Source organism: Cygnus atratus, chromosome 14 (assembly GCF_013377495.2).
Source record: "Cygnus atratus isolate AKBS03 ecotype Queensland, Australia chromosome 14, CAtr_DNAZoo_HiC_assembly, whole genome shotgun sequence".
Lineage (NCBI taxonomy): Eukaryota > Metazoa > Chordata > Aves > Anseriformes > Anatidae > Cygnus > Cygnus atratus.
In genome coordinates, this window is record NC_066375.1 from 13,432,789 (window position 1) to 13,459,687 (window position 26,899).

The window sequence follows — 26,899 nt, forward strand, 5'->3', positions numbered from 1 at the left end:
CCTGGGTCGCTGTCGGTGCTCGCAGCCCGTCATCCCGCAGCTCACGGCTGCTTCCCACCCCGGCCATGCCTCTGTCTGCCCATGGCTCCCTCTCTCACCTTCCCCACGGCTGCCAATTCCCTGCCAAGTGACGGTGAGGATAAAGCCACAGCTTGAAGACTTTATTACCCTGGGTACTGAAGTCCAATCTTCCCTACTGCCACCTTCGTTGGCCACCACGAGGGTGGGAACAGGCTGTCCTGGCATCCTACTAGGCAGGATAAAGCTTCTGCTGCCCTCCAGCAGACAGCCAGTGACTGTTTTTAAGCCTGTATTTCAGACTTCTTTCTGCCATATCAACATGGGAATTGATACTTGTGGAAACAAAAGCTTTGTTAATTCCTTAATCTTATCTTCAGTTAAATCCATATGCTGCGGGTACCACTCATCTGCAGTTTGTGTCAGAGCTCCCTCCGGTTACCACTTTTCAAAGGTCTCAAGTCCTGGGCTGGGGAATTACTTCTAACACAAGGAGCGGCATACTCCTAAAACGTTGTTCTTGCAGGAAAACAAGTGAGAACTCTTTGCAGCCTTATTACGAAATTAAGCTAACTGGTCACAACAGAGCTGTAAAGTTGAGTTTTTCCAAGAAGAATTCAGTGTTTAACTTGAAGCTATTCTTGCAGCTGGCTTCCTTCTGGTCTTTTGAAATCCTTAAGCTGTGCGTCTTGTGTGAAGTACAGCTGAAAAAAACTTTACACTTTCATAATTTGCCCCACTGTTCAGTTTTGGAGAAAACTTACTCAAACATAGGGCTGAAAGGAACCATGCTGAATCAGTCTGTCCGCTTCCCTGCGACCACAACCATGCGGCATGATCAAAACCCACAAGACTCATAAAACCATCCATTCTCTTACCTCAAACCCTACACACAGGCTTGTGCTTTCTAATTTTAAGCTTTAATTTTTGGTCTGTCATGTAAAATTACCATGGGAAGAAAGGCAACAGTAAGAAGACAGCTAACGCTCTGGATCCTCACACTCACATGGATATACAGAGGAAGTGAACTATGGCCAGTTCTGCAGGAGAACAGGAACACCTTGGTCAGCCCAACCTGACAGAGATCTCCTACCTGACCCCAGAGTTTGCAGCCTGTCACAGTGCCAAGCATCTGGACCAGAAACCTCCTTGGTTCCAAAACTGCCCAACAGCACCAACAGAGCTGGCCACTTAATGTACAACTAGTCCTCAGTTCTTCCAAGAGGGCAAAACCCTACAACAGGCTCGGGAACAGGAGCTTGCAGTATGGGGAGTAAGGCAGGGCAAGACCATCATTGCCCCTTCCATTACCCAGCAAAACCAGAACGGCCAAAATCAGTGTAAGACACTGCAAGGATGCTGAAATCACAGAGCTCACAGCAGACATTTTCCCATTACTACAGCTTTTCTGTACCACAGCAGGATCTATTCTGAAAAAAATAAAAAAATAAAAAAACCCTTCAGTTCTTTGTCTCCACTACTCTTAAAAATATTCTTTTAAGAAGTTTCACTACTTCAAAATAAGTCAAAAAGTCCAAACCCTTAAAGGGCCAGAAATCCTACTTTGGGATTTCCATGAAGCTGTTTAATATTTAAAGCCAGTTGTAATTTATTCTTACATTCTAAAAATCATGAAGACTTTGAAGTGATCCACTTATATTGATTTAGTATGTAGCCATACTATCACTCATTCTAAATAGCTCTTTTCACTTCTTTGTTTTTACCCCCCAACAAATGGGTTTTATGAACAAGCGTGTTCACTAAAGTCGTGTACCCTCTCAATCTTCTTGCTGGGCTAAAAAAAATTTTTTAATTTTCTCTGATGAGACAAGTTATCTATTGTCCTAATCATCTTCATAACCTCTGTCTACATTCATTCGTCTTTTTTTATTACGGTATCTAAACCTCTCCCTACTCTAAATAGAGGCATTATTAATTCTATTTTCCTGTCTTCTGCAGAAGATAAATTGGGCTATACATCTATAATCTTACTGCTGCCTTCAGAGACACAGCCGGTTCACAATCACCCTTCTGCTGACCAAGGCATCCAGAGTTGCTGGAAGGAAGGAATCAAGGGGCTGGAGCACCTCTGCTACGAGAGGCTGAGAGCTGGGGTTGTTCAGCCAGGAGAAGAGAAGGCCCCGGGGAGAGCTCACAGCGGCCTGCCTGCGCCTGAAGGGGGCTGCAGGAAAGCTGGGCAGGGACTCTTTGTCAAGGAACGTAGCAACAGAACAAGGAGTAATGGATTTAAACTAAAAGAAGGCAGATTTAGATTAGGTATTAGGAATCAATTCTTTATTATGAGGGTGCTGAAGCACTGGCACAGGCTGTCCAGAGAAGCTGTGGCTGCCCCATCCCTGGAAGTGTTCAAGGCCAGGCTGGATGGGGCCTTGGCCAATCTGGTGTGGTGGGAGATGTCCCTGCCCATGGCAGGGGGTGGAATTAGGTGATCTTTAAGGTCCCTTCCAACCCAAACCATTCTGTGATTCTCTTCTACTTTTGCCTCCCATTGCAAAAGGCAGACAAACGTACCAACACCCAGGGTTGCTGAGCTGATGAGCAGGGTTTAGAACAGAATAGTTCCACTGGAAGGGACCTACAAAAAAAAATCGAGTCCAACTGCCTGACCACTTCAGGACTAACCAAAAGTTAGTCTTATTATTGAGGGCATTGTTCAAATTGCCCCTTGAATGCAGACAGGCATGGGGCATTGGTACCACGCTTCTCTCATCTCTCCAGTTCGTGAATTCAACTGGTCTGCCACAATACTGGAAGCACTTCTGAAGCGCAGAGCCTGTACATAAATGGGTTTTGTGAATTTGTATCTCCTGTCATTAGCACTACAGAAGTGTAATCCTACCAGCACAGACCCCTGGGCACAGCAAAAATAACCCTCCCTTCCTCAGCCCGCTGTCTCATTTTCCACCACTTGCTTCGAATTATCTCAAAGGTTTTATTTCCTTACGAAAGGTTGCTCCACTCTGCTGCACCTGCCCAGACACCGCCACCGTGACGGGGACACGGGCTTCAGTCAGTGGTGCTGCCCCAGCAGCCAGCAAGCAGCTGCAGGCACCAGTCATATCGGGTGCATCTTTGAGCCTAACCATCCTGGGCTCATCCCTGGTTTAGTTTTCCTTCCTCTCGATTCATTGTCCTTCTTCCCACAGCCTCTGCAGTGCCTCGACAGAAAACCTGAACCTGTTCCACTCTGGAAATGAAGCACATCCAAATGGTCATGCAACTTCCCAAAACGGATGCAGCTGTCCCCTCTGCGCACCGGATCTCATGCAAGCCTCCTTCAGCAGGAGGAAGCAGCGGAACGACATTCAGGTGGCAGTGCTTTTTTCTCCAGCGCCTCTCAGCTCTGAACTCCAGCTCCTCCGTCAGAGACCAGGGGAAGTTTTGGCACAAAGCCTGCATAGTTTCAAAATTAAACAGGGGCCAAGAAGCGAAAGGGTCATACTGAAGCTTCCTGTAGCAGTCCTTCCTACCAGCTTCTCACTGTAGTATACAACAACAAATTCAGAAAATGCAATTTTGCAATCCCAAGGACTAAATACACCTCCCTCACACACTAATATCACTAAGAGCGATGTGAAAACATACACAGATGAACTCGGACTCCCAATACTGAGCAGCAATCAAGCAAGCACCAAAGAATTAAAGGCCTTTGAGACAATGGGGTCTCTTTTGCTGTTGCTTGTTGTTAAATTAAGCCAACTCAATTAGCCCTTTACATTGCAGCCTTCTTATGTTGATCTTTCTTTGGTCTGTCAACCAGGCTCGTCCAGAACTTAAAGCCATTTTCAAGTAGTATTTCATCACTGTGCAACTTCAGCTACAAACAAGTAATTAATGCTAATGAGTTTTTCTTTTTTTGCAGCAGCAGCCACCATTAATACCAGTTGACTGGGTTTCACTGAAGCATAGAAAAGGCTCATGACTGGAAGAATGATAAATGATTTATGAGCAACAACATTTACTAGTGCATATTTTAGAGTACGCCAGCTCCATAGGCTTTCTTGGAAAGGACCTGCAAGAAAAGCAACAAGGAAAATGATAAAAATCAACACTAGATGTGGGGGAGGAAGTCTGGAATATTTAATCAAAGTCCTTGCATTCTGTTTGTCGCTGTTTACATTTTGCATATTCAAGACATCCAGTTCTAAGTCAATACTCAGCTCTTCCTCCTACAATGCTGTTTTGAATACATCTGAATTTTGTAGAAGGTAATCGACAAGTATTTGAGACTTAGTTCCATAACATTTACAGGTGGCAGTCTGTAGGGGGGAAAGAAAGTCGCTTCTTAGCCTAAATTGAGTTTTAAATGCTCTTCAAAGACTCAGCCCCCCTCTCTCTCTCTCCTCTGAACCTCTACTTGGGAGATTTGATTTCCACATAAGCCCAGTTAATGATTTTTGCTAGAGGAAGCCAGCTAGACAAGCTGAGAATCTACACAAGTAAACAGGAGCATAATCATTAGAAATAACAGCGAAGGGTAACGGGAACATTTCTACTTGCTATGAAAAATTCTTGTTCGATAAAAGCTATCAGATGCATCTCTCTTACCTTGTTTGCGAACATCTTCCACAGCCGCTACCAGCTCCTCCTTAAGGAACTGGCTCTCTTTCGCAATCTTGTCTCCTTTGTCCAGGAAATTCTCTGTTGCTTGTTCAACTGAAGCAGCCAAAACATGGGCCTTTTTAGAGCGCCCTCGTTTTTTATTAGAGGGGCCCTTGTTACTTGTGTTAACCAATGTTGTAACCTAAGGTTATGAACAGAAGGGGAAAAGAATTAGTTTCAGATGAGAGTAAGGTCACAAGCATTTCTTTGGTTTTAGACAGCATATTTGTAATACTTCCACTACTGTCAGCTCCAAAGGGTAGACTGGCAAACAAGTGTTTTTCACTTCTCTTTAAACATTATCATGCTTTTTGATTCATTAGACGAGCTTTATAAATTCAGCTAAACTACTTAGAGATTTTTCTTATCAGAAGCAGACCTGAAAATTTGATTTTAAGAATAGAATTCTATTTGTATTTTGATGAACTGCAATCTCATTAACAGGCCGCAGCTATTTGGCATTACACTAGAAAGAACCAAGTTGAGGATAATTAGTTTGGGATAGTTCTCCAGGCATAAAAAGACTTAAAACAAGGCTGAAGCCATTATCTACAGAAATCTAGCAACACAATATCCTTTCAGTTCAAAACAGTGAATATTACAGCCAGCCAACTAAATGCAAAGCAAAGAAAGGACCTCAGAGCTGAATCCATCTTCTCAGTAAGTTAGCTCAGGTTGATTCAGAGAGGGAAAGCCCATCAGCTGGGAGTTCATCAGCTGTCCTTTAATGGGAAGCATTTCTATCTGGTAGTCTCTGCAACTATTTGTAATACATGATAAGCAGCAAGGCAATTTACTCAGCTTTCCTCTCTGTGTTTTGTCAATCTCATCATTCCCAAAATTTGGGATTGCCAGCACCGCCTTTTATGCTACTTGAGGAATGAATTACAGACACTGAACCTGGACAAAAAGGTCCTTTAAACAAGTCTGCTCAGTTAAGTTTGCCAAATTAGGACTATTTCTGTTAAGGAAAGACTCCATCAGCAACTCTGGCTTCAAAGCAACACAGCAGATCACCAACTGCCCAGCCAAGCATCTAGAGGGGAACAAATGGCAACTTGCTTCAAAGTATGGACTGCAACTTGCCAATTACAGGGATGTAAACACTGGAAACAGAACTTAATCATTTCAGCTCCTGCTCTGCACAGGCTGCGTCCAGTTCGTATTGCCACCTTAAGAATGCCACAGTTCAGGAGAACAACACCAGGAGACATGAGTTAATTCTTGAGTACACTTCAAAAGGTCTGGAGGAGAAAGATTTTTGGAGAAAGAATCTTCAAAATGCCCAAAAGGTACAGCTTACACTTACAAGACTCGTTGTAGCCGCCCTACATTCTTCTGTGCATTTCATTGAGCAACAGACACCATGCAGAAATAAGCTTTTATTCACAAATCCAGCGAGAAGCGTAGGCAGAATTTCAAAAAAAGCACGCATAGCTTGTAAAAGATGTACTGAAACAGTAACAAATGCCATAAAAGCATATTTCTCATGTGGGACCCAGTTAGGAGGGGTTGGTAACCAATATACAACACAAGGCTGCTATAAACGGGTTGCAAGCATTCCCTCACAGGAAACTGCTGCCCCATTGCCTTAAAATTAATAAAACAATCCACTGGGAATTTCACCATTTATCTGAATCTCTTTCCAAAGGGAACAATAATCATAGGTAATCTCAAAGAAAACTTATGAGACCTTGCTTCGAACAAGCACTAATGGCTTCAATGCAAGGGGCTTCTGTCACTCCTGAATATCAGTTTCTAAGTGACACAACACAGCCTTTTAAAAAGATGCGACAAATAAGCAACATACCACCCAAAATATAGGTGAGAAACAGCAATAACAATGGAACATTGGTTACCGAAATGCATTTCTGCACCTCTCATCGAAATACTGAGTCTTACTAGGTGCTGAGGAAGCACAGAGTTGTGCCCAATAATTCTGCTAAAATAAAACTGAATGAAGAAATGACTTGTGCTTCCCCCCCTCTGGTTTTGTAGTGTTCTTCTTGAATTTAAGCTGACTTAGTTAATTGAAATAGTACATCGAAACAGGTAATCATCTTATGAAGGTCGTTGCCTGCCCCCCCCCCCCCTTTTTTTTTTTTTACCTGTGTAACAAGAGGCTCAAGTAGTCTTTCAACCGCCAGTGTTCTTATCTCCAAGCTTTTGGGGTCCCATTTGAAGTTCACGTTGCCTGCAGTAACAGCCGTCATTTCTAGAAGAAAAGAGCTCCATGAATAAATTGGTTCTGATTAACTTCATTGGCATTTATTTGAAAACAATATAAAACCAGAGGCTATTAAACACGCAGCACGGCCATTCTGCGTAAATTAAGTCTATAGGGTGTATGGAAATATTAGTGTTGGTTGAGCTGGTGATAACTAAAAAAGTAAAATTGCTTGCTATGACATACAGGCACTGCGTGTATGCTCTGGTTAGAAAAGTAAAACCATGAAAACTGCAAAACCAAACAACCACCCCAAAGGCCCAGTACGTGAATCAGAACAATGATGAGATAGGTAACACTGGCTACTCATCAGCGGCCCCCGAGCAATGAAAAAGGGCCTCAGAAGCGAGGTGGGACTGGAGAGATGAAGCTAGAGGCAAAGCAGATAACCTCTGCCGACCGCCGCCACCCCTGGGGCCAGCCGGCCCAGGTCCTGGGGCCAGCAAGATCCTGACTCCAGCAGCATCCAACAGCTGCTGGCTTGCCCCAGTTACTCAGCACCACCCAACGTCAGTGCTCCAAATGCTTCAGCAAACAGGGAGCTGGGGGCTAGCTCAACTCGCTCATCCCATTCAGCCTCATTAAGCACAGGAGTAAAACAGCAAATGTGAGCCCCATGCAGCCAGAAAATTCAGCTGGTTCACGTTCAGCAACTTAGATAGCTATTACACTTCCCCTTAACATTTACATAGGAGGGAAAAAACAGATTGGCATGAAGAGATCTCTTAAAAGCTGTCACTGAGCCTTTCCTTCCCATTGCGCTTTTATGCCGACGTCCCAATGGAACTGCTAAAACGATTACAGAAAAGGTTTAGTAAAACTACTACAACAGTTCTCCTTTTCTCAAAAAATAGAAACCCGATCACTAGGTTAACACCATGATACTGCATAGCACAGCAAACAATCCTGATAATCACAACTACAGCTTCGGTTAAAACAAGCGCACAAAACCAGTTCATGGTACGTTAGACTCCACAGATTCAGCTCTTCCTGCTCTAGGTTGTCCTCCAAACACAAACCTGGGTTCGGCGTAGTCTTGAAACTTAGTGTTTTCATTAAGTCGCGAAGAGTAATCAGTTCTCAACATCTCCTTCCCCCCTTCTCCTAAGCACCTGCTGTTAGAGTTGCTTTAAAAGCTTATGAGCTGGTATTTTTAAACCTTGCTCTGGACAGGACATTGTCTGCATAGCATCTCAGAAGACAGACTGCTCCGACAGCACCAGATGTCCCCGAGCTGCCAGGCGAGCACGACGTCCCATTATTTTTAAGAAGCAGGAGGCAAAGCGCTAATTTTGGTACCCAACCATGTTTACAACACACACCAACAACTAAGTGTTTTATAGCAACACAGACAGCTACACAGCAGAAGCAGCACGCACACGAACGGTTACTTCCCATTCAAAACAAAATCTCTGGCACCTGAGAAGCTCAGACCAAGGCGGGAGGGAGATCAGGGCCCAGCATCACCAGGCTGCAGCCAACAGCACCTTCGGCCGGTGTCTGACACCAAGGAGGCAACGCAAGCGATAAAACACTCGCTACAATACCGGAACACATCTTTGCCCTGAAAAGTGTCCACGCAGTCACATTCTGAAGCACAACTTCGCAAGCTGCAGGGCAGGAGCATTCACTTCACCTGCACAAACCTCTCCACTCCCTCCCGTGCCCCAAGCGCCTACGCTGCTGCAGGGAACACAAACTTTAAAAGCTGAAAGCTTAGAAAAGGGGAATAAGGAGAGGTTGATCGTGTTAGCATGCGAAGTACTCCTGATAGCTTTAAAGCAAAAAGCTGGAAAGCACAGACAAAGGGCCAAGCTGCGACACCTCCCTGCCAAGGCAGGGGGAGGAAGGCTCCCTCCTCTTCCTCACCCCAACAACGGTGAGTCCTAGGCAGCGACTCACAAGGTCACTGTCCTTGTCTCCCCCTTTTTGTTCTGCCGCTCCAGCTTTGCACCGGCTCGTGCCAAGGCCCAGATGTGCCGATGCTGGCACCAGGCGAGCAGCACGGCTGCCGTGGGAAGAGCAGCAGGCTGCAGCACGACCTCAGCACAACATCAGGAACCATGGGCTCAGGCTCTCCAAAATCCTGCACGTCCATGCCACTCCCCAAGGTCAGCGACAGCAAGCTCTCCTCCCTCTGCAAAGGTAAGTTTTTCAGGTGCCAGCCTGTAAAAATGCATACAGAAACCCCCCTCTCCCCCCACATATCCCCTGCCCTGAGTGAGGCATGTCACTGCTTTATTCCCTCCTGGTTAGCTGGTTGTGAATGCTGCCTACATAAGCAGCCAAGAAAAATATGCTGAAAGCCTTTATGGTTTCTGAGATACATACCCAGGGCTCTGGAAAGCCCATTAGGTTTCCAGGTAAGAGCTGTTTCTATATATTTAATGCTGTTATGCCTCTTTCAGAAACAAAGCGTGGGGCTGGAGGTAACAACAAGAAGATACATTAATTGTATTAGGAGGATAATGAAGGCAATTCATCTGAAAACAAGTTCGTATGACGGCTCACGAATTGGCCAAAAGTAACGGTCCATAAAACCACTTAGTATGAACTTTATTGAAGTTTACCTTAAAAACATGGCTTGATACCAAATACACTGTTTGGCAGCAACAGCTCGGGTATCACTTGTACGCTGCCGTAAATACAACGCTTTAAATACTTGCGAAGGACACAGTAAAAAGCAACAGCCTTCAAATACATACATGAATTGGGTGGTTTGGGGGGATAAAGGGACAGCTGCCAGGGTCAAGTGAAGGCAGGGCTGCGCGCCTGAGATGAGGAAGCTCTGATTCGGTGGCACTTCTTGTGCCTGCTCAGCTTTGTGCCTCTTGGATCCAACTAGGCCATCTAGCACACAGCCTCAGCGGACGGTGTGGCAGTGCTCAGCCCCGTGCCCTCGGAGAACACTCGGCGACTCCCAGGAAGAGTGCAAAGGCTGTAATGTCTAACGGAGACGAACATCCCCTGGAAGCCAGACACCCCCGCAGGCCAGCGCAGCACCGCTCTCGGAGCTGGGACAGCCCAGGGGCTGCGGAGGAGCCTCCCCGTGCCACAGACTTCCCACCAGCAGGACATACCCCAGGCGGGACTCTCAAGGACAAAGCACTGCGTGCTACGAAGCGGAAAAGAGTGAGCAACACTGAATCTGAAGTGCTGGAATATACAGAAAGACGCCACCGCACAAGAAGCCGCGCTTGCCCAGCCCGTGGTTCCAAAAGCAGCAGGGAAGCTGCTGACGAACCGCCGTTCATCCTCCCACAGCCCTCCAGGAGCTCATTCCCGTCTTCACATCCCACCCGCTCTGTGCTGGCAGAGCTCTTCCCATGGCTGAGCGATTAACCAGATGGGGAAGAACTGATTTGGCTGGAGGGAAAGAAATCCATTTCTGCGGGGCGGGACGCGCTGCCCATCTGGCTCGCCGCCTGCCACAAGCACTGCTAGCAGAAGCAGCCACGGGGAGAGAAGACGGCTACAAAGACGTTCAGGTGGACACGGAGCGAGGCTGGGTGCTGCAGCTGAGCCGTACCAGGTGCCGCTAAAAAAACCACCATCAAGCGGGGCTGGGAGGGCATTCCTGCTCTCTGCTTATTTCAGCCTCAGACACGAGGCCACGAGGTTAAACCACGCTCACAGCCCGGAGGCTGACCGCAAACCCTTCAGGCCGTTACAGCGGTCCCGACGGTGCTCGGTGTTTCAGGAGGTGCTGCAGAGTAACGCACGCTGTCTTACTGGTTCTGGCGTGCACACAAGGCCACAACAGGTGGGGGAAGATTATGAGTTTAAGGAAGCCACTTTCAAAGCTCCCTGCTGCTTCCAGAAATTTCAGTTTCCAGCCAAATAGCATCTCTGCAAGAGCCATCCCTGGATGCCTCACCCCCGCCTCCTCCAGCAAATCAACAATTCAAGCTCAAGAACAGGTTCCCGTTACACTCCCAACCTCTAGCACACGCTGTTGCGGTACAGACCCTCCTTTCCCTGCCACAAACCTGCCCCAGCCCGGCACGCGCCTCCCGCGGAGGTTCAACGCTCTCGGGGTAGCCCAGCCCATGCCCATCACCTCGCCGGCTCGCTGCGCTGCCTGCAGGGCACAGGACTGCACAGCACGGGTGGAGGTGAGCCGTGCCGTGCCGTGCTGTGCCGTGCCACCCAGCTGCACCCGCGGCAGTGCCCGGCCCTGCTCGGGAGAGGCTGGGGCACAGCCAGCAGCCACTGCTCACCCTGGCAGAAGGATGCTGCCCCGAAGCTGCCGCGCACCGCTCTGAGCAGCCGGCACGCCGTGCACACGCTGAAGGCCCACGGTGCTCTTTCTGAGAGCACTGCTGGAGATGGCAGTGCTTTCCAAAACCAGTACTTGGAGGTTTTAAGACGATCTTCAGACGCTTACTGCCAGAATAGTGGCGTGCAAATAATTTCTGTTCTTTGGCAAGGGTAAGAACAAAGGCACCCAAGGCTCACAAAGGAGCCGTACTCCAACAGCGAGCTCTGTGCACCGACACAGTCACAGCACCAGGCGCACGTGTGCTCACGGTCGGGTTTTCCATCCAGGCTGGGCTCCCACACGCACCTGAAGGCGGTGCTGGCCCTGTCTCAGGCAGCACTGAGCTAGCAACGGCTGACCTGCGCTGCACCAGGACATCCCCCAGCCTCCTGGGCTCTGGACCAGAGCAAACCTCTCCCCGCCGGGCAGCCACAGACCTAACCACAGGGCTCCTCTGCTGCAGCGTAAGCCCTACCACCTTCTGCTGTCAGCAGCAAACAAGTCAGCCTCTCCCTAAGCCTCTTACCCATCTTCTTCTACCAGTCTTCAAATTTCAGCTATCCTGACACGGTACTTCCAAAAGCCTTACAGAACCCAAGCACGCTCGCCCTTCTCTTAAGGAAGGCAGCATTCCACCCGTGGTCTCAGGAACGCAGCAGGGGACAAGGCTGGGCCAAGCACAACAGCCTCCGCGCTGAATTTGGGCATTATGTTGCTCAAAAACCAAACAAGAGTATCGCATGAGTAGTCTGACATAGTATTTTGCCTATACCTGGGAGGGCGCTCTCCATTTTAGCTCCCTGTCTGCTACCCAGCTAGCTGTTCCCATTTTGTGCAGCTGATTGTGCCCAGGCCCAGCAATATGTACTCCAGCACATTATTTTGTGGCTTATTTCTTCCTCTCCTATTTCCCTATGCAGTCACAGTCATTCTGAATTATATCCTCTCCTCTACTGTGCTCGCAGAGTCTCTTTGGATATTCTGCACGATGCAACACGAATATCCACTGTATGGACACGAATGTCAACTGTATGAAGTTCAACAAGGCCAAGTGCCGGGTCCTGCACCTGGGGCGCAACAACCCCAAGCAGCGCTACAGGCTGGGAGATGAGTGGTTGGAAAGCTGCCTGGCAGAGAAGGACCTGGGAGTATTGGTTGATAGTCGGCTGAATATGAGCCAGCAGTGTGCTCAGGTGGCCAAGAAGGCCAACAGCATCCTGGCTTGTATAAGAAGCAGCGTGGCCAGCAGGGCTAGGGAGGTGATTGTCCCCCTGTACTCGGCTCTGGTGAGGCCACACCTCGAGTACTGTGTTCAGTTTTGGGCCCCTCGCTACAGGAAGGACATGGAGGTGCTCGAGCGAGTCCAGAGAAGGGCGACCAAGCTGGTGAGGGGTCTGGAGAACAAGTCTTACGAGGAGCGGCTGAGGGAGCTGGGCTTGTTCAGCCTGGAGAAGAGGAGGCTCAGGGGCGACCTTATCGCTCTCTACAGGTACGTTAAAGGAGGCTGTAGTGAGGTGGGGGTTGGTCTATTCTCCCACGTGGCTGGTGACAGGACGAGGGGGAATGGGCGAAAGTTGCGACGGGAGTTTTAGGCTGGATGTTAGGAAGTACTTCTTTACCAAAAGGGTTATTAAGCATTGGAACGGGCTGCCCAGGGAGGTGGTGGAGTCACCATCCCTGGAGGTCTTTAAAAGACATTTAGATGTAGAGCTTAGCGATATGGTTTAGTGGAGTACTTAGTGTTAGGTCGGAGGTTGGACTCGATGATCTTGAGGTCTCTTCCAACCTAGAAATCGGTGTCTGTGTCTATCCCTTATTCCACCACCCAGGTCATAAGCCTGGGACGTGGGGCGGTTCGTGACAACAACCCAGCTTCATCTTCCAGCCAGAAGGCAAGCCACGCTTCTTCACTGCCAAAGGAATTCTTTTGGTTTGTTTCATTACCCAAGCGCTGAACCCACCCGATAATCAGCAGGGATTCTTCACCCTTGCTGGCGGACAAGGCAAGAACAAAGATCTGTAGAAACGTACCTAACATCCACCCGGAACGTGAATCTTGTGACCATCTCAGTGTGAAAAAGGTTAAGGCACCCGGTTCACACCCCACTGGCAGCTCAAAACTGTTTTTCATAGAACTGCCACCACCCTCTCCAGTGACACCATTTTTGTGAATACTTCTTTCCGTGCCCAGCCTCCCCGTGAGTGTCTGCCTCCTTCCACACCTAACGCAGCGCTCCTCTCAGCGCAGGAATCGCTGCTGGCCAGGGCTGTTTGGCACACACGGTGCTTTCCAAGGAGGATTTAAGTGGTTTTGATTCAAGCTGTTTATTTAAAGCCAAGTGTACACAACTAAAAACAGATAGTCATCTTCTAACATAACCTGCAATCTCAAAGTCCTTCCGTGCGGCTACCGAATCTTGTTCTCCATAAACGCAGCGAAGTTTTTACCTCCACAGAAGGCTCTAGCATTAGGATTTCACAACCTGAAATATGACTACAAGCTATAGATGCTGCGCTGACTACTCTTTAATTATTAAAATATTTCCATCACTTGGACGTATTCAACCTCACGACAAGTTTGTGCACAGGCAGCAGTAACCAGCCAAGCAGGAGGACGAGATCTCCCTTTGGATAAGCCTGTATCTCATCAGTGCCTCTGCAGGAACGGTGCCCACTCGGAGCCAGCTCCCAGGATTTCTGCGCGTACCCCTGGTACCGCGGTGCACGAGGCCTGCAGGGAGCCACCTGAAGCTGTCAGCCAGTACAAAGACGTGCACCTTCACATAGCTGCTGCTTTAGCAAGTCTTTAGACCTTGCTACTGAGTTAGGAGTTACAGCCTCGCCCAGTGCCCCTACAAAAAGCAGTTATGTCTACAGCTCCCGCTTCTCCTCCTGTTCCACGCAGTGACACAGCAAAGCACACGAGGCCACCGCCAGGTCAGCACCCAACACGCTTCCCAAAGCGGTACGCGCTAGCTCCCAGCAGCTTCTCAACTGCTGCTGGACCACGGACTGAAGTAACTTACTTGCATCCAAAAAAAAAATAAAAAAAAAAAGGAATGAATTCTGTAAGAGCAGGTTTTCACACCTGCAATTTCCTCTGGCTACCGTTAAGAAGATAGAAGCAACCTCGCCAGTGTTCCTGGGACCACAGCACTGACCGTGCAGCTCCAAATGAACTTTTTTTGGAGCAGTAACTGCTAGCAGCAGCCTCCCGCCTGCCCTACGTAAGCGTTAGGCTTTGATTGTTCTATTCTGGCATCATTATTTTGCCTCAAAGGAGCTGGACTGGCGGTGCAAGCCAAATCACAGCAAGCACGGGCAATTACTAGTTTATTCATGCCACATTAAGGCTTCAAGTCATGGATGACATCCTTACAGGATGCAAGAACCAAACTCGTGCTTGTGCCTGCTTAACTGTCCAGATGGATAAGGCTGTACGGCCCAACAAGCTTCCCATTTATTTCTGTATGGCTTGTAGCTTCCAAAATTCACCTAGGAGTCTAACTACACACAAAGAAAACTGATGAGGTATCGGGCACTGCTCTACAAGATGCATACACTTCTCCTCAGCAAAAGGATCTCTGTTATAACCAAGATTTATTTTCACGTTCTACCTGCAAAACTTTAAATTTAGGGAAGGGAGAGAGCACAGCCTGCGCAGGGAGCTATGACCGTGATCAGTAAACCCACTCATTCCGTCTTCAGGAAAATATTGGTGCCATTTATGGCAAAACATGCAATACTGACACCCAGAAGACACCTTCCAAAATCAGCACAAGTAATCACCAGATTTCTAACCCATGCATTTCAGCTGCTCTTCGGATCAGGACCGCAGCCATGCAGAAGGACAACGCACCCGCAGTTTCAGAGAGGAGCAGCATCCCTCACTAACTCAGCTCCGCAGTGAAAGCAACCTCACCCCCCCGACCCCAGCCCTCTCGCCACCACTCTCCCTAAATTTAGGCTTACTCCGACAGCACCTGCAGACAGAACAAGCAGACCCAGCTGGAGCGGGGACGTCAGAGCCCAGGTGAGAGCCGTACATCTGTGGGACCACTTCAGCACCACTCCTGAGAGCCCTTTAACCTCACCCAGCCTCTTCCCACCCCTGAGGCTCAGATCCATGGGGAAGTAAAGCTTCCCTAAACCATTAATGGGAGAAGAGCTGACTGCCACTTAGAGCACGCGTTTCAGACCCTAGGGGAGCCACAGGAGCTGGAGATGTAATAACTAGGCTGGGGCTACAAAGCGCTCCCCTGCGAAACCCAGGCTCCGCCAGCACAGGTTTCCGTTACCGATGTAAGTTAGCAGTGAGTGCACGTAAGGAAAAAGGGACAACCCTTTAACAAATGAATTTTTGCCACAAGTATTCCTGAAAGTTTGTAATAAATTGACCTACTTTATCAGTTGGCACAGAGATTTGCCCGTTCTGCAAAATTAATTCTTGCTTAGCTTGCAAAAAAACCCCACACAACAATTGCTAGCAATAAAAGGCAAACAAACCCGGGGTATTTTCATTCAGATCTTCTTCAGCTCTCCATCTGCAATAAAAGTGCAGTTTAAGCTGTGGAGTCAGAAATAACCAGGATCTGACCCCACTCCAACCACATTTCCATTCCCAAATGGATGCGTTGTTATGCAATACCCTTCAGTGCTTTCAGCTGACCCCATCGCCTACATCTGGGCTTTCATTAACAATTATGGAACTGGAGTATGCAGATACAGGAGCTGTTTGAGCTGACATTCGTGTTTTGAAAGAAGAGAAATGAGACTCTTCTAATTAGAGGTTTGGTAAAAGAATTTGCTTAAACATGGACAAAATGGACAGTCTATACTAAGAGAGACTAAACACGATACTCTTCTCAACTGCACCACCAGCGTAGAAGCAACTGAAGACTACGGAGCAAGAACTCACCATCACATTATAAAAGTGAGAAAACAGTTTCTCCATTGCCTTTTCCATTTGCATACGCTACTGAGAGAGCAGCATCCACTAAAGCAAAGAAGAACGTGAGCTTAAAGATTCCTCAGAAGTACAATGCTTTCTCAAGTTTCAACAAAGTCATTTAGAATTTCTTTCCCAGGCCTTCGCTTTCATTCACGAACACTCATCTAAGAAGTGACAAAGCAATTAGTGGGGGAAAAAAAGAAAAACGGAGTAAAATCCACAAGTGATAATGCCCAGAAATTCGCTTTATGCACACGGCAACTTTCAATAACATCTTTTCACTATAAACAATGAGTTAGTTATGTGGGAATAAGAATTGCACCATCATTGCACGCCTCCAGACAACTCTCAACTTGCAGCTCCACCAACACATGCTGCTAGTTCAGAAGGAAGAAAAAACACAAAAACAAACCCCAGGATGAAGAGCGAACATAAATGTAATACACAAGTGTTGTTTGGATGAGCTAAGTGTCTTTTAAATGACTGCAATTATCTGGAGGAATACGTACGGGAGGATGCTCTAACAAACACCTTCTCCTCTCCCCACCAGCCTGGAACAAAGCCGAAGACGCTGCCAACGTGGAGGGGACGGACCAACAACAGCTTCACAGCTCCTCCAGAAGAGCAAAGCAAGTAGTAATAATTTAAAAAAAAAAAAAAAAGCTGTTGTAATAAATTCTTGGATGCACACCACAGCTGTCTGCAAAGCCACAACCAGGCCCACCAGGCACGACGTCGCTGTGAGTACGCAGCGGCCTGCTGGAGTCAGAGCAGCGCGGTCTGCCCGGACAGGAGCCCCTGCCCGGCACTGCCTTAACGCGGGGATGGCCGATGAAAGCAACTTTTGGTTTAAAAAACAGCAATATCACTAACCCACCCACGTTTCCTAAAAACAAGGGGAAGGAACTGGAAGGTTTGAGAGGAAGGAGTCATTGCTTGATTGTTTTTGTTGGGGGAGAAAAAGAGGGGGGGTTAATCTGCTAACAGGGATTTACTGAGTTAAAAAAAAAATAGTCTGATTAAAGACACCTCTCTCTCTCTCTGTCTCCTCACCTTCAAGAACAAGATAAAACTCCTGTCCTGTCCCACTGCCTCTCCACCAGCACTTGGGTTCTGCTGAACTCTGCACCTTTCACTGATAGCCACTGGCTTGCTAGACCCACGACGATGTTCTGTTAAACATAATCAAACTATCCTGACCAATTCCTGCAAACTCAGTGAAACTGCTTAAACCACCTGATGGCAGAGTACTGATACACACAGACAAGAAAGGGACTTTCTGTCCCCCCCAGCTCTTTCAGGCCATAAGATTTTAACCCTGTACAACTAGCTTGCATTACTCTGTTTTGCTACAAGTAAGCGTTCTAGCTTTTTTCTTTTTTTTTTTTTTTTGCTGGTGTTTGTTGCATTGTATTTCATTGCTTTTCTCTCTAATCCCAGCTAAGAGTGAAGAAAAAAAACAATCATACTGCTCTCTTCAGTGTGTCAGTACAAATTAGAGCGCTTTGAGGATTCCAGGAGCAGTGGAAGTGCCCTGGACCAACACGTAATGACTAAGCCCCCTGCCCTAGGAGCCCTCCCCAAAGCTCTGCTTTCCGGGTGTGTTGCTTAATGTTAGTTAGGAAATGTTTTCAGTTGTAACAGCAGAGGTTCGTGACTAAACACATCTTCCAAGAAGTGGAAGTGGCAGTACCTATAAAGCAATACTTCACATCGAGATTTCAGCCATTTTCATAAAACCAAACCAGATGATGGCTTTTTGCTCTCCCAGAAAATACTGCATGTTCTTTCTTTGTATAAAGCCTTTCAACTCCCAGTCAGGTTTGTTGATTTGAAAGAAGTCATTGAACTGGGCGTATTACAAACAATGACCTTTCCTTATGTTTTACTTGCTCCTTCTACTGTTTGCTCGTTCCCCTCCCGTTTTGGGATGGTGTTACACTACCAACACCCACGAAAGAGATAGCTTCCCTTCTCCGTATCCCCCTCTGAATGATTGCGGGGGACAATAAAAAGAAAGGTGGCCAGGGTCAGAAGTTCTGAGCAGGGAACCAGAGGAGGGCCACCACCTAAGGGCATCCATCAGACCCCCAAGGCATCACATGAAGCCACTAGCGTGACACAGAAGGAACGGGAATGCCCCCTGGGGTTCCTGCCCAATCCCTCCTCCTGGTGGTGTCACCTGCCAGCCTGGCAGAGGCCACGAGAGGACCTGTAATTTCAGACCTCAGCCAAGGACCAGGGGACCGACACAGAGCTGATGGGACCCATCCAACCAAGGCCTCCCCGCAGCGAGGGGTGCGCAGGCAGGACAGGAGGCTGGGCAGACGTCTCAGCTGCACTCATCACATCGCACCAAGTCCCCCGCTCACCATCTCCAGCTCGTTGTTCTGACTTCTCATCCTTTAAATTATTTAAATTCTAAGATGCTTCAGCTCAAACACCTGGACACCAGGTACACCTTGAAACGAACTCTTTCTCCACACTGACAAATCACATGTGAGGTCTGTACAGAGCTTGTCACTTCCGTACATACCCGCAGCCCATCACCAAATGTTATTTTATGAATTATCCAAGATCCCGAGCAACTCCTCGACGTTGAGCAATGAGACTCGCTAGGTCTCCAAGTCACGCCAAAGGAAATTAGTTTTACAAGTATACATTACAATGACACATTTGCAAGAAGGATGGTACAGGACAGGCAGCTTGTACATCTCCATGAGCTGCATTTACGCAGCAGAGACCCGCTTGCACCTTCCCGCGTCTGTCAGCACACAGCCAGCTCTGTCCTCTGCTGCTCAACAACGCTGCCTCTGAACACAATTATTATTCTAGTCAATAAAAAAAAAAATTACCTTTCTATGGCTTCAGCTGAAAATCTCAAGAGCACTTTGCGAAGATGAATACTGACTTGCCCAGTGCTACGCAGGTTAAACACCATTTTACAGGCATACAGCTCAGCCTTGTTTACATGAAAAATTAAGCTGACCCTTTTGGGTATGCGAAGCTATATTGCTAGTGTAGCCTTTGTGCAGACTATTTAAGTGGATCTTGTAGGCAGAGTTTGTATCACCCAGAAAAAAAGGTAGGACAAGAAGAATCCTCCCTTAAAGCCTTAGAGCTGCTTTATCACCTGTGAAAGCACCCAGAATAAAACTGAACGAACAAAAACTTCGAACCCTTGAGGGGGTGGGAAAGGCGGTACAACGGCAAGGGTTAAAAAAAAGTTCCTGGTAGCATCACTTCTTTTTACTTCTTGCTGACTTCTTTATTAATTGAAAAGAAGCAAATCTGCTATTTCCCTGAACACCCTCTCAATCTTGTGCTGCACAGCAGCAAGGACAGAAGTGTCTGACCGAAGCTTTCTCATCTCCAGAAAAACAATAAAATAAAACCTTCTTCTCCCGATCCTTCATCGGCTCTCCACAAGCCCTCTAATTTCAGTCTCTTTTTCTTAAAATAGCTGTTGAAGGCTACTCCGGAGCAGGGCGCACCAATGGGCTCACAGCATCCCAAACCTAACTTACACCAACATCTCATTTGCTCCCTGGCATCAGCTCCCGCTGACCAGAAAGCCTTCTGAAGTACCAGCAGCAAAGCACCGCTCCGCTCCCTAACAAGGCGGGGACAGCTTAGAAAACTGGATGTAGTTTGGAAAAAACGCACACAGAACTAAAACTGTATCTCATTAGCAGCAGTGAAACCCTACCTGCCACGCTGCTGCCACTGCTCTAGCTTATTTGCTCACCCCCTCGGAAACATTAAGGAATTTAACTCACTCCTAGATCATCACGTACATCAACGCTCCTCCTCTGTGTGTCATTTAATGTATTAAAACAGACCTACTGGGGAACTGTTAGGCATCCAGTTTGGTTTCATGTTCTCACTGCTGTTCCACTCTCTACCTTGGTAAGTTATCCCCCTTAGTTATAACTGACCCCAAGTTTGCTTTTCCCATTCCTAGCTGCCTGATTTAAAGAAAACATTTCAAAATACACTCTGTTGAGTTTAAATGATTAATTAAGTAGCTGTCTTATAAATTAGGAAAATTATAACAGAATTAAGGCGACGTCAAGGGCCTAGTGGAGAACCTCCCTTTGCAAACTGGGGTAGTTTAGATCTGAATACTGAATAATTTCTATCGCTTCACAAAGCATAGAAAAAAGGTTACTCCTCTTTGATTCCACCAGAGCTGTTTATAAACATCTGTGAAAGGATCAGCAGATGTTTTACATGGTGCAGCTGGGATTAACTAACAAAAATATGTAATCATGTTCAGATAAAAGGTAGATGGCTCTTTAAAAAGAACAGTCGAGGAGGAATTATGAATCATATTTGCGTATCAGATTTGCTAATAGGAGAGCGCTATAGTAAGCCATTATGCACAGGAAAACAAAGTCACGCCCATTGCCACCCTGACTGGAAGACAATGAGTCGCAGTTTTTCAGTAGAAAGATCCCATTTACAGTTGCAGTGACTGCATGCTTCCTGCCATTCCTTTACCTCAAAGAAAAACTCCATTGCATCAACTTCTACCTGCCACTGTTGCACCCTCAGTCACCCTCAGTGCTCATCTTTTCTGTTTACTTCCTCCAGCAAGGGTGCTGGTATATGGCTTTGTGAGTACTTTTTATTTTCAGTCTCACACGCTGGATTAAAATAGTGTGGAGCTAGAAGTAGTAATTATCAAACATCTGCACTTTCTGTGAAGCTGCAATTCTGTTCAACCAATGCACGAGCTACAAACTCACTGAGCAGAGCTATTCTGGATTAGCTATAAAGCTAAATTAGGGTGAATTCCCAGAAGTAATAAAGAACCCAAATCCTCAAGGTTATATACATTAAAGTTCCACAACATGAGACTTCGAGCAATTTCCAATTACAGCAAGATAGCAGAAAACAGTAACAGACATTCAACACTGTGTTGGGTGACTTTGTCTCAATATGGTATGGTCCCAACAAAATAACAATCACTCCTCTTTTATTCACCACGCTTCCTCTGGCGTCCAGCAATGCCAAGAGATGCCAGCAGGACCGAAGCTGACGCAATACAGCAAGTGCATTCACAGGATGGCATGGCCTCGTAGGTCCTCACCCTAGACTAACCTCATTATCCATCTATGACAAGTAGATTGCTTCTGCCGTTAAATGTTTGTGAGCTTAACTAATTCTCTCCGTAAGAAAAGAAATTTAGAAATCAAATTGTAACAGTAGATACAAGTTCAGTGCCGGTCTGACTTTCCGCTGAAGTCTATTTCCAGCCCATAAACATTTCTACTTATGTGGATTCTTTTGCAAGATCAGTTTCTCCATCTCACAGCTGCAGAAGGAAGATATTCATGCCGCTGAAAACACACAAATTAATTTTCTATTACATCTTTCAGTTCACTTTATCAGACCCACGGAAGCCCTGCGAAGAAGCTGTACATTAACGTTTGCCATTACATGTCAGACACTGGAAATGCTGATGTTTCACAAAGCTAGGGAATGTACCGAGACGTAAATACATGCTTCAGTATTTTAAAGTCATCACAGGATTTCTAATCTCTGCCCGCTGCGCTCCCCCCTGCCACCTTGGGTAAACTTTTAATCTCGGATGCAGAGGCCTATTATTAGAGCTGGATGAAAAAAACATGAAAGACCAAAGGCACGTTGTTTGTTATGGACAAGGTTAGGGCAAAGCATTTTAAAAACAAAAACTAAGTCATTGTCTCTTTCTCCTGAGGAAAGTCAAAGACATTTCCTTCAAAAACTGTTTCTCTGTGAATAACAAACTGTTAATGACTCAACATAAAACAATGCCCTCTTTAAACAAGAAGTTTCAATTCAGCAAGGAGAAACGACTCTCACCAAACACTTAATGCAGCCTTAGCACCCAACGACCCCGCGTTTTGGGCCATAAGCTGGGCTTTCAGTCCATTTCAGACCAGGCAGGAGTTGAGAAACCCCAGCCTTCAGCAGGGCTGGAGGAGGAGGATGTGCGCTGGAACCAAGGCGCTGCCAGCAGGGCCTCTCCCACCTCCCCCGCTTCCCCCCTCACCACGCAGGAAAAACGCAGGAAACAACAAGGAACCGGAGCGAGCCCCGGGAACACCTTTCACACAGCCCCGTCTCAAAAACACAAAGGGAAAAACAAAGGGGGGGAGGCGAGGGGAAGCAGCAGAGATCCTGGCTTAGCTCAACACAGCCGTCCCAGGTGGGACTCGGGGTGCTGGAAGCAGGATTTGCGCACTCGCAGCCCGGGTGGGTCACACCAGCTCCGGCAGGGGACACAGCCCAGTGGGGAGGCCCAACAAGCCCCCCCAGCTCCCTGCTAAATCCCAAAGCCACACTTTCCTGGAGGCTTCCAGCCCGAAGTATTGTGGGGCGGGTAGGGCTAAAAGCAGGCCAGTACATCCCGCTGAGCGACCCCGAGGCACGAGGCAGCGTGGGCTGAGGTAAATCGGGCCAGGAGCCGATGACTCGCTCCGCTTTTGGGGTACCAGCGGCGGGACAAAACTTGCTGCCAGCTCAGGAGCACTGCACTTCTCCTGCCGCATGCTGCCGGGGCGGAGGCGGGCGCGCAGAAACAAAGTTAGGCAAAGGGGAGCTGCGAGCCGAGGCTGTGCTTGGCGTATGGAGGCACAAACTCCGGTCTGGGGGAGAGGAGCGTAAGCACGAGGACAGGCTCGATTCAGGGGGGGCCGCAGGGAGCACAACCGAGGCGTGCCGGTCCACGAAGGCATCGCCCCAACCACCCACGCGAGCCCACCCCACGGCGACCCCCAGCCCTCCCCAGGAATCCCACCTCACCCCCGGGGCCAAAACCCTTCCCCAACCTCCGCCCCCCCCCCCCCCCCCCGCCGCCACCGAAACTCGCCCAGAGTTGGCCGAAACCCCAGCTCCTACCGAGGCGAAACGCCCCAAAGCGCGGCCCCAACGCCAGGCCCGGGCGGCGCCCCAGGCCCCAGGCCCGCTCCCGGAGCCCGCCCCCAGGGTCCCGGCCCCCACCCGGACTCCGAGGGGGGACCCGGGGGGCTCCCCCCGAAGGGGGCCGCGGGCACGGAGCGACCCCCACGGGCCCCCCCCCCCCCGCCGCCGGGCTCCCCCCCGGCCCGCCCCGACCAAAAGTTTCCAAGCGGCCCCAGGGCGGCGCGGGGGGCCCCGAGAGTTACCGGGGAGCTGGCGGAGGGCCCCGCCGCGCACTCTCGCTCCTCTCCGGCCCCCGGCCGCTTTGTCCCGGCCGCCGCCCGCTGCCGTCCCGCGGAGGCACTGGGCTCTTCCGGCGCCTCCCGCCGCCGCTCCCCGCCCCGCGCCGCCCGGCCCGGCCCGGCCGCTCCCCGCGGCGCCGCCCCCGCGCCGCCCGCGGCCAGGTGAGGGCTGGGGGGGGCCTGGGCACGGTCCCGGGGGGGGCCGCCGTGCCCCCGGCTCCCCTCGGCCCCCCCGAGTCCAGCCCCGGGGGTCCGGGCCCGCAGCCGGGCCTGCTCCGCCAGGCTGGCCTGGGGGGCTGGCCTGAAAGCTCGCGCCTCGGTCCTGAGGTGGGATCAAAGTTTTCAGTCGAAACTCCTTGGGGGGGATCGAAAATCTCCAAATTAGTGATCAACTGGGTTCGAACCACACAGTCACTTCAGTTGGAAAACATGAAGGCGAACCGCCACTTGACACAGGTCCACTGCTAAACCATGTCTCTCAGCACCACGTCCACACTCTTAAATACCTCCAGGGATACCCCATCACCCCCTGACAGCCCATCCCGATGCCCCACCACCCTTTCCGTGAGGAAATTCTTCCCGATATCCAAGCCAAACGTCCCCTGGCACAACCTGAGGCCACTGCCTCAGGTCCTTTCACCTGAGAAGTGAAACTAACACCCTCCTCACTGCAACCTCCCTTCGGGTAGTGTTGGAGAGCTGTGAGGCCTCCTCTCTGCCTCCTTTTCTCCAGACTAAGCAGCCCCAGTCCCTTCAGCCACTCCTCATATGTCTTGTTTCCGTTAAAGAGGTTTGTAGGCTGCCCGAGTCACTGCAACATCCAAAGTTCAAGACATGGCTTCTGACTGGGGCGTTACTGAGTCGTAATTAATCTTCTGATAACTCATTTCAGCAAGAGAAAACATCCATCGTACCCTTGGTTGTGAGAGTTCATAAAAAAAGTTTGAGGCAGCCTTTACCTTCCTGGGCTGCTGCGGGGTGCAAGGATAGCAAACCTACTGGAAAACTGGTAGGGGCCTTCCAGGAAAATGGAGAAAAAATTGTAGCTCAGTTCCTCTTGGGTTATGTAAAATGGTGTTTTCTTTTGGAAAACTAATGTGTAGTATTTTAACATTCTTGAGAGCTGATGCTTTCAGGAAAAGTCTTGTTTTCATGCAAATGTCTCTAATAATGAAAATGCAGAGGAGAAGGGATACAGGACGAAATCCCTGACATAAAAGCACCACCAAGCAGTGACAAGGCAGATGTGGGGGATTTCCTGAGCTGGGGTTTGCTATTTCCAGTGTCTGGTGGAATCAGCACCAGAGCCCCTGCCAGAAGAGAGGGAGCTTTTAGGGGCTGAACGTTAGTCAATGGAGGTAGATTTGTGGATAGGAAGAGCTGTCTTTAAGGAGTAATTTATTTCAAACGCTTTGAAAAATGTCAGTGACCATTTTTATCCTGTACCAAATGACTGGGATTTTTCACAGTATGTTTTGACATGACTTTTAATTCAAATATCCCTGCAGAACTTATGCTTGCACTGGATTGTGAAAACAAATGAATAAATTTAATACATTTCATGACTCATTTACCAATATTTCTGAGATACCTGAATCTATTTGCTCCATCCTTTGATATTAATCAAAATACACAGAGACTGAGCAACCATCGGGGAGTGTACGTCCGAGCTTTCTAATTTAGCCGAGGGAGCAAACAGCTCGTGCAGGTTCCCCAGTGGCCAGGCCCCAGCCAGAGGCACCGCAGAGGCACGCAGTGGTTTGTGACTTTCCTCCGGGTCTGGGTTCGATGACATTAACAGGACCCCGTTTCCTATTTTTGCCATACTTCTACAAGCCGTTCCTGCAGGAAGACAGACGGTGTCCTGCAGCGATTTAGATTGCATTTTTCCTTCCTGCAGGTTTAATCCAAGAAAGGGATCCAAGACAGGGAAATAAATGCAATGCCACTGTTTTACAATCCAGAAAGAAAATAGGGATCAAGAGTCTGACCTTGTGAGCAAAGTTAATCGACAGAAAGCGAGATCTATAATTATGATACTGAAACGTTAGTTATTAAAATAATATAGGGTGTTCAGTGTCTTAACAAGCAGACTCCCCTTCAGAAACAGAGAGAAAACAGATTTTTAAGCTCTTTGTACTTCCTGCTTGTACCAAACCATTAATATTTTGGTGTCAGTTGCACCAGGGATTCAAACTACTCATTTCTGATCTGTAGCATACTCTCAGTAAAATTGAGTTTACACTTCAATAGCTTGCTTTCTTTCATTACTCCTTTTAATATCATGTCTTGGCCTCCTGTGGTGGCTTCCACATTCGTCGGTTTTTCACGTCTCACATCCTTTCAGGACAAAATGTCAGATTAAAAAAAAAATCCCTTTTAAAACTACAAACTCAAAGGTAGAAGGCCTGGAGTGGTGGAGAATCACACGTTCTGTACTGTGCTGCTGAAAAGCAAAGCAAAAAGTAGGCAATCAGCTGGCAGCTCTGTTGGTTCGTGGATCAAGTTAAAAGACTCGGCAAACAAAAAACAAAATCATGTAAAAATAGAGCCAGCTAGGTTGGGATTGGACTTTGTCTCTTAATTAACAGCTCTTTCTGAAACATGGTGGCAGGCTCTGTCAACGAGACTGAACTGAAATGCGGGGTGTTGTTTAGACAGGCACCCAGGAACAATAGCTAGCACTTCCCATCCAGCAAATGTCATTAAGACAGCATCAGGCTGTGCCAGCAGTTGAAATCCAATCCATTTTCTGAAATGAGTCAGAAGTTTTCTGCTTGACCCTGAATCTCCCTTTTAACAATGTTTGTGGTTTTGTAATTCCATTTTCTTGTATTTTTTTCTTTTTTTTCTTTCTCCGTGTTTTTCTCACCCCTTTTCACTAGGTAAAAAGCAAATATAAACCCAGGGAGAGAACAGGCGAGGAGGAGAGGCTGCTGCAGCGATACCGCAGGTAAGTTGTTAAGCACAAAACAAACAAACGCTTTCAGTCTTGTCTCTATTAGGGCAATTCGAGGTGTAGCACGTCACAGCAGGCAACGGCTGGCGATTGCGCACTGCTGGCAACATAACTGCATTAGTCAGAGGTGTGCACAAGGGCAATCCCTGCCTAGAGCTGCCGAAGGATACCCGTGTGGGTGTAGTCACAGCAGCAAAGCTGCCCTTTCGCCATTATAACCCAGGGTAGGTTTGTGTGCCAAGCAAGGGTCTTGTTTATATAGCACCTGGTGTACCTGTGCTGTCTACTAGTCACAGTATACGTGGGGTCTAAATGATGTGCTTTAGCTAGAATTGGATTTTCTGTTTCTGTGACAACATTGCTGAAAGTAAAATAGTTGCTCTATGCATACATTCATGCCTATTTCAAAGTGTACACTTGATCTTTGTGTATGTGTTTTTTTGTTTTTTTGATACAAGCATTTCAGTTTTATTATTTCTGAGAAGTCAGCCTTGAAGCGAAGTGAGAGCATAAAGACAGGACTGCTGGGTCGAGGGGTGGTAATGGGGGAATCAAGAGAAAATGGGAGAGGGCAGGAGATGAAAGGAATGAAGGAGAGAAGTGGGAAGGACGCAGAGCAATGCTGGTAGAGGTTGCTGCAGAAGAGGCTGAATGGTCAATGGGAAGAGTA

At 48.1% G+C, this 26,899-nt stretch overlaps 1 protein-coding gene across 1 annotated transcript in view; it reads right to left on the bottom strand.

The window, feature by feature from the left end:
• CTNNA1 (catenin alpha 1) overlaps positions 1 to 23,371 on the bottom strand; it is a 115,989-nt gene extending 92,618 nt beyond the window's left edge. Inside the window, 3 exon segments of the mRNA XM_035562867.2 lie at positions 4,588 to 4,783; positions 6,750 to 6,856; positions 23,235 to 23,371. Coding sequence (XP_035418760.1) covers positions 4,588 to 4,783; positions 6,750 to 6,854 — 301 coding nt within the window. The 5' untranslated portion in view covers positions 6,855 to 6,856; positions 23,235 to 23,371.
• Between the last annotated feature and the right edge of the window lie 3,528 nt (positions 23,372 to 26,899).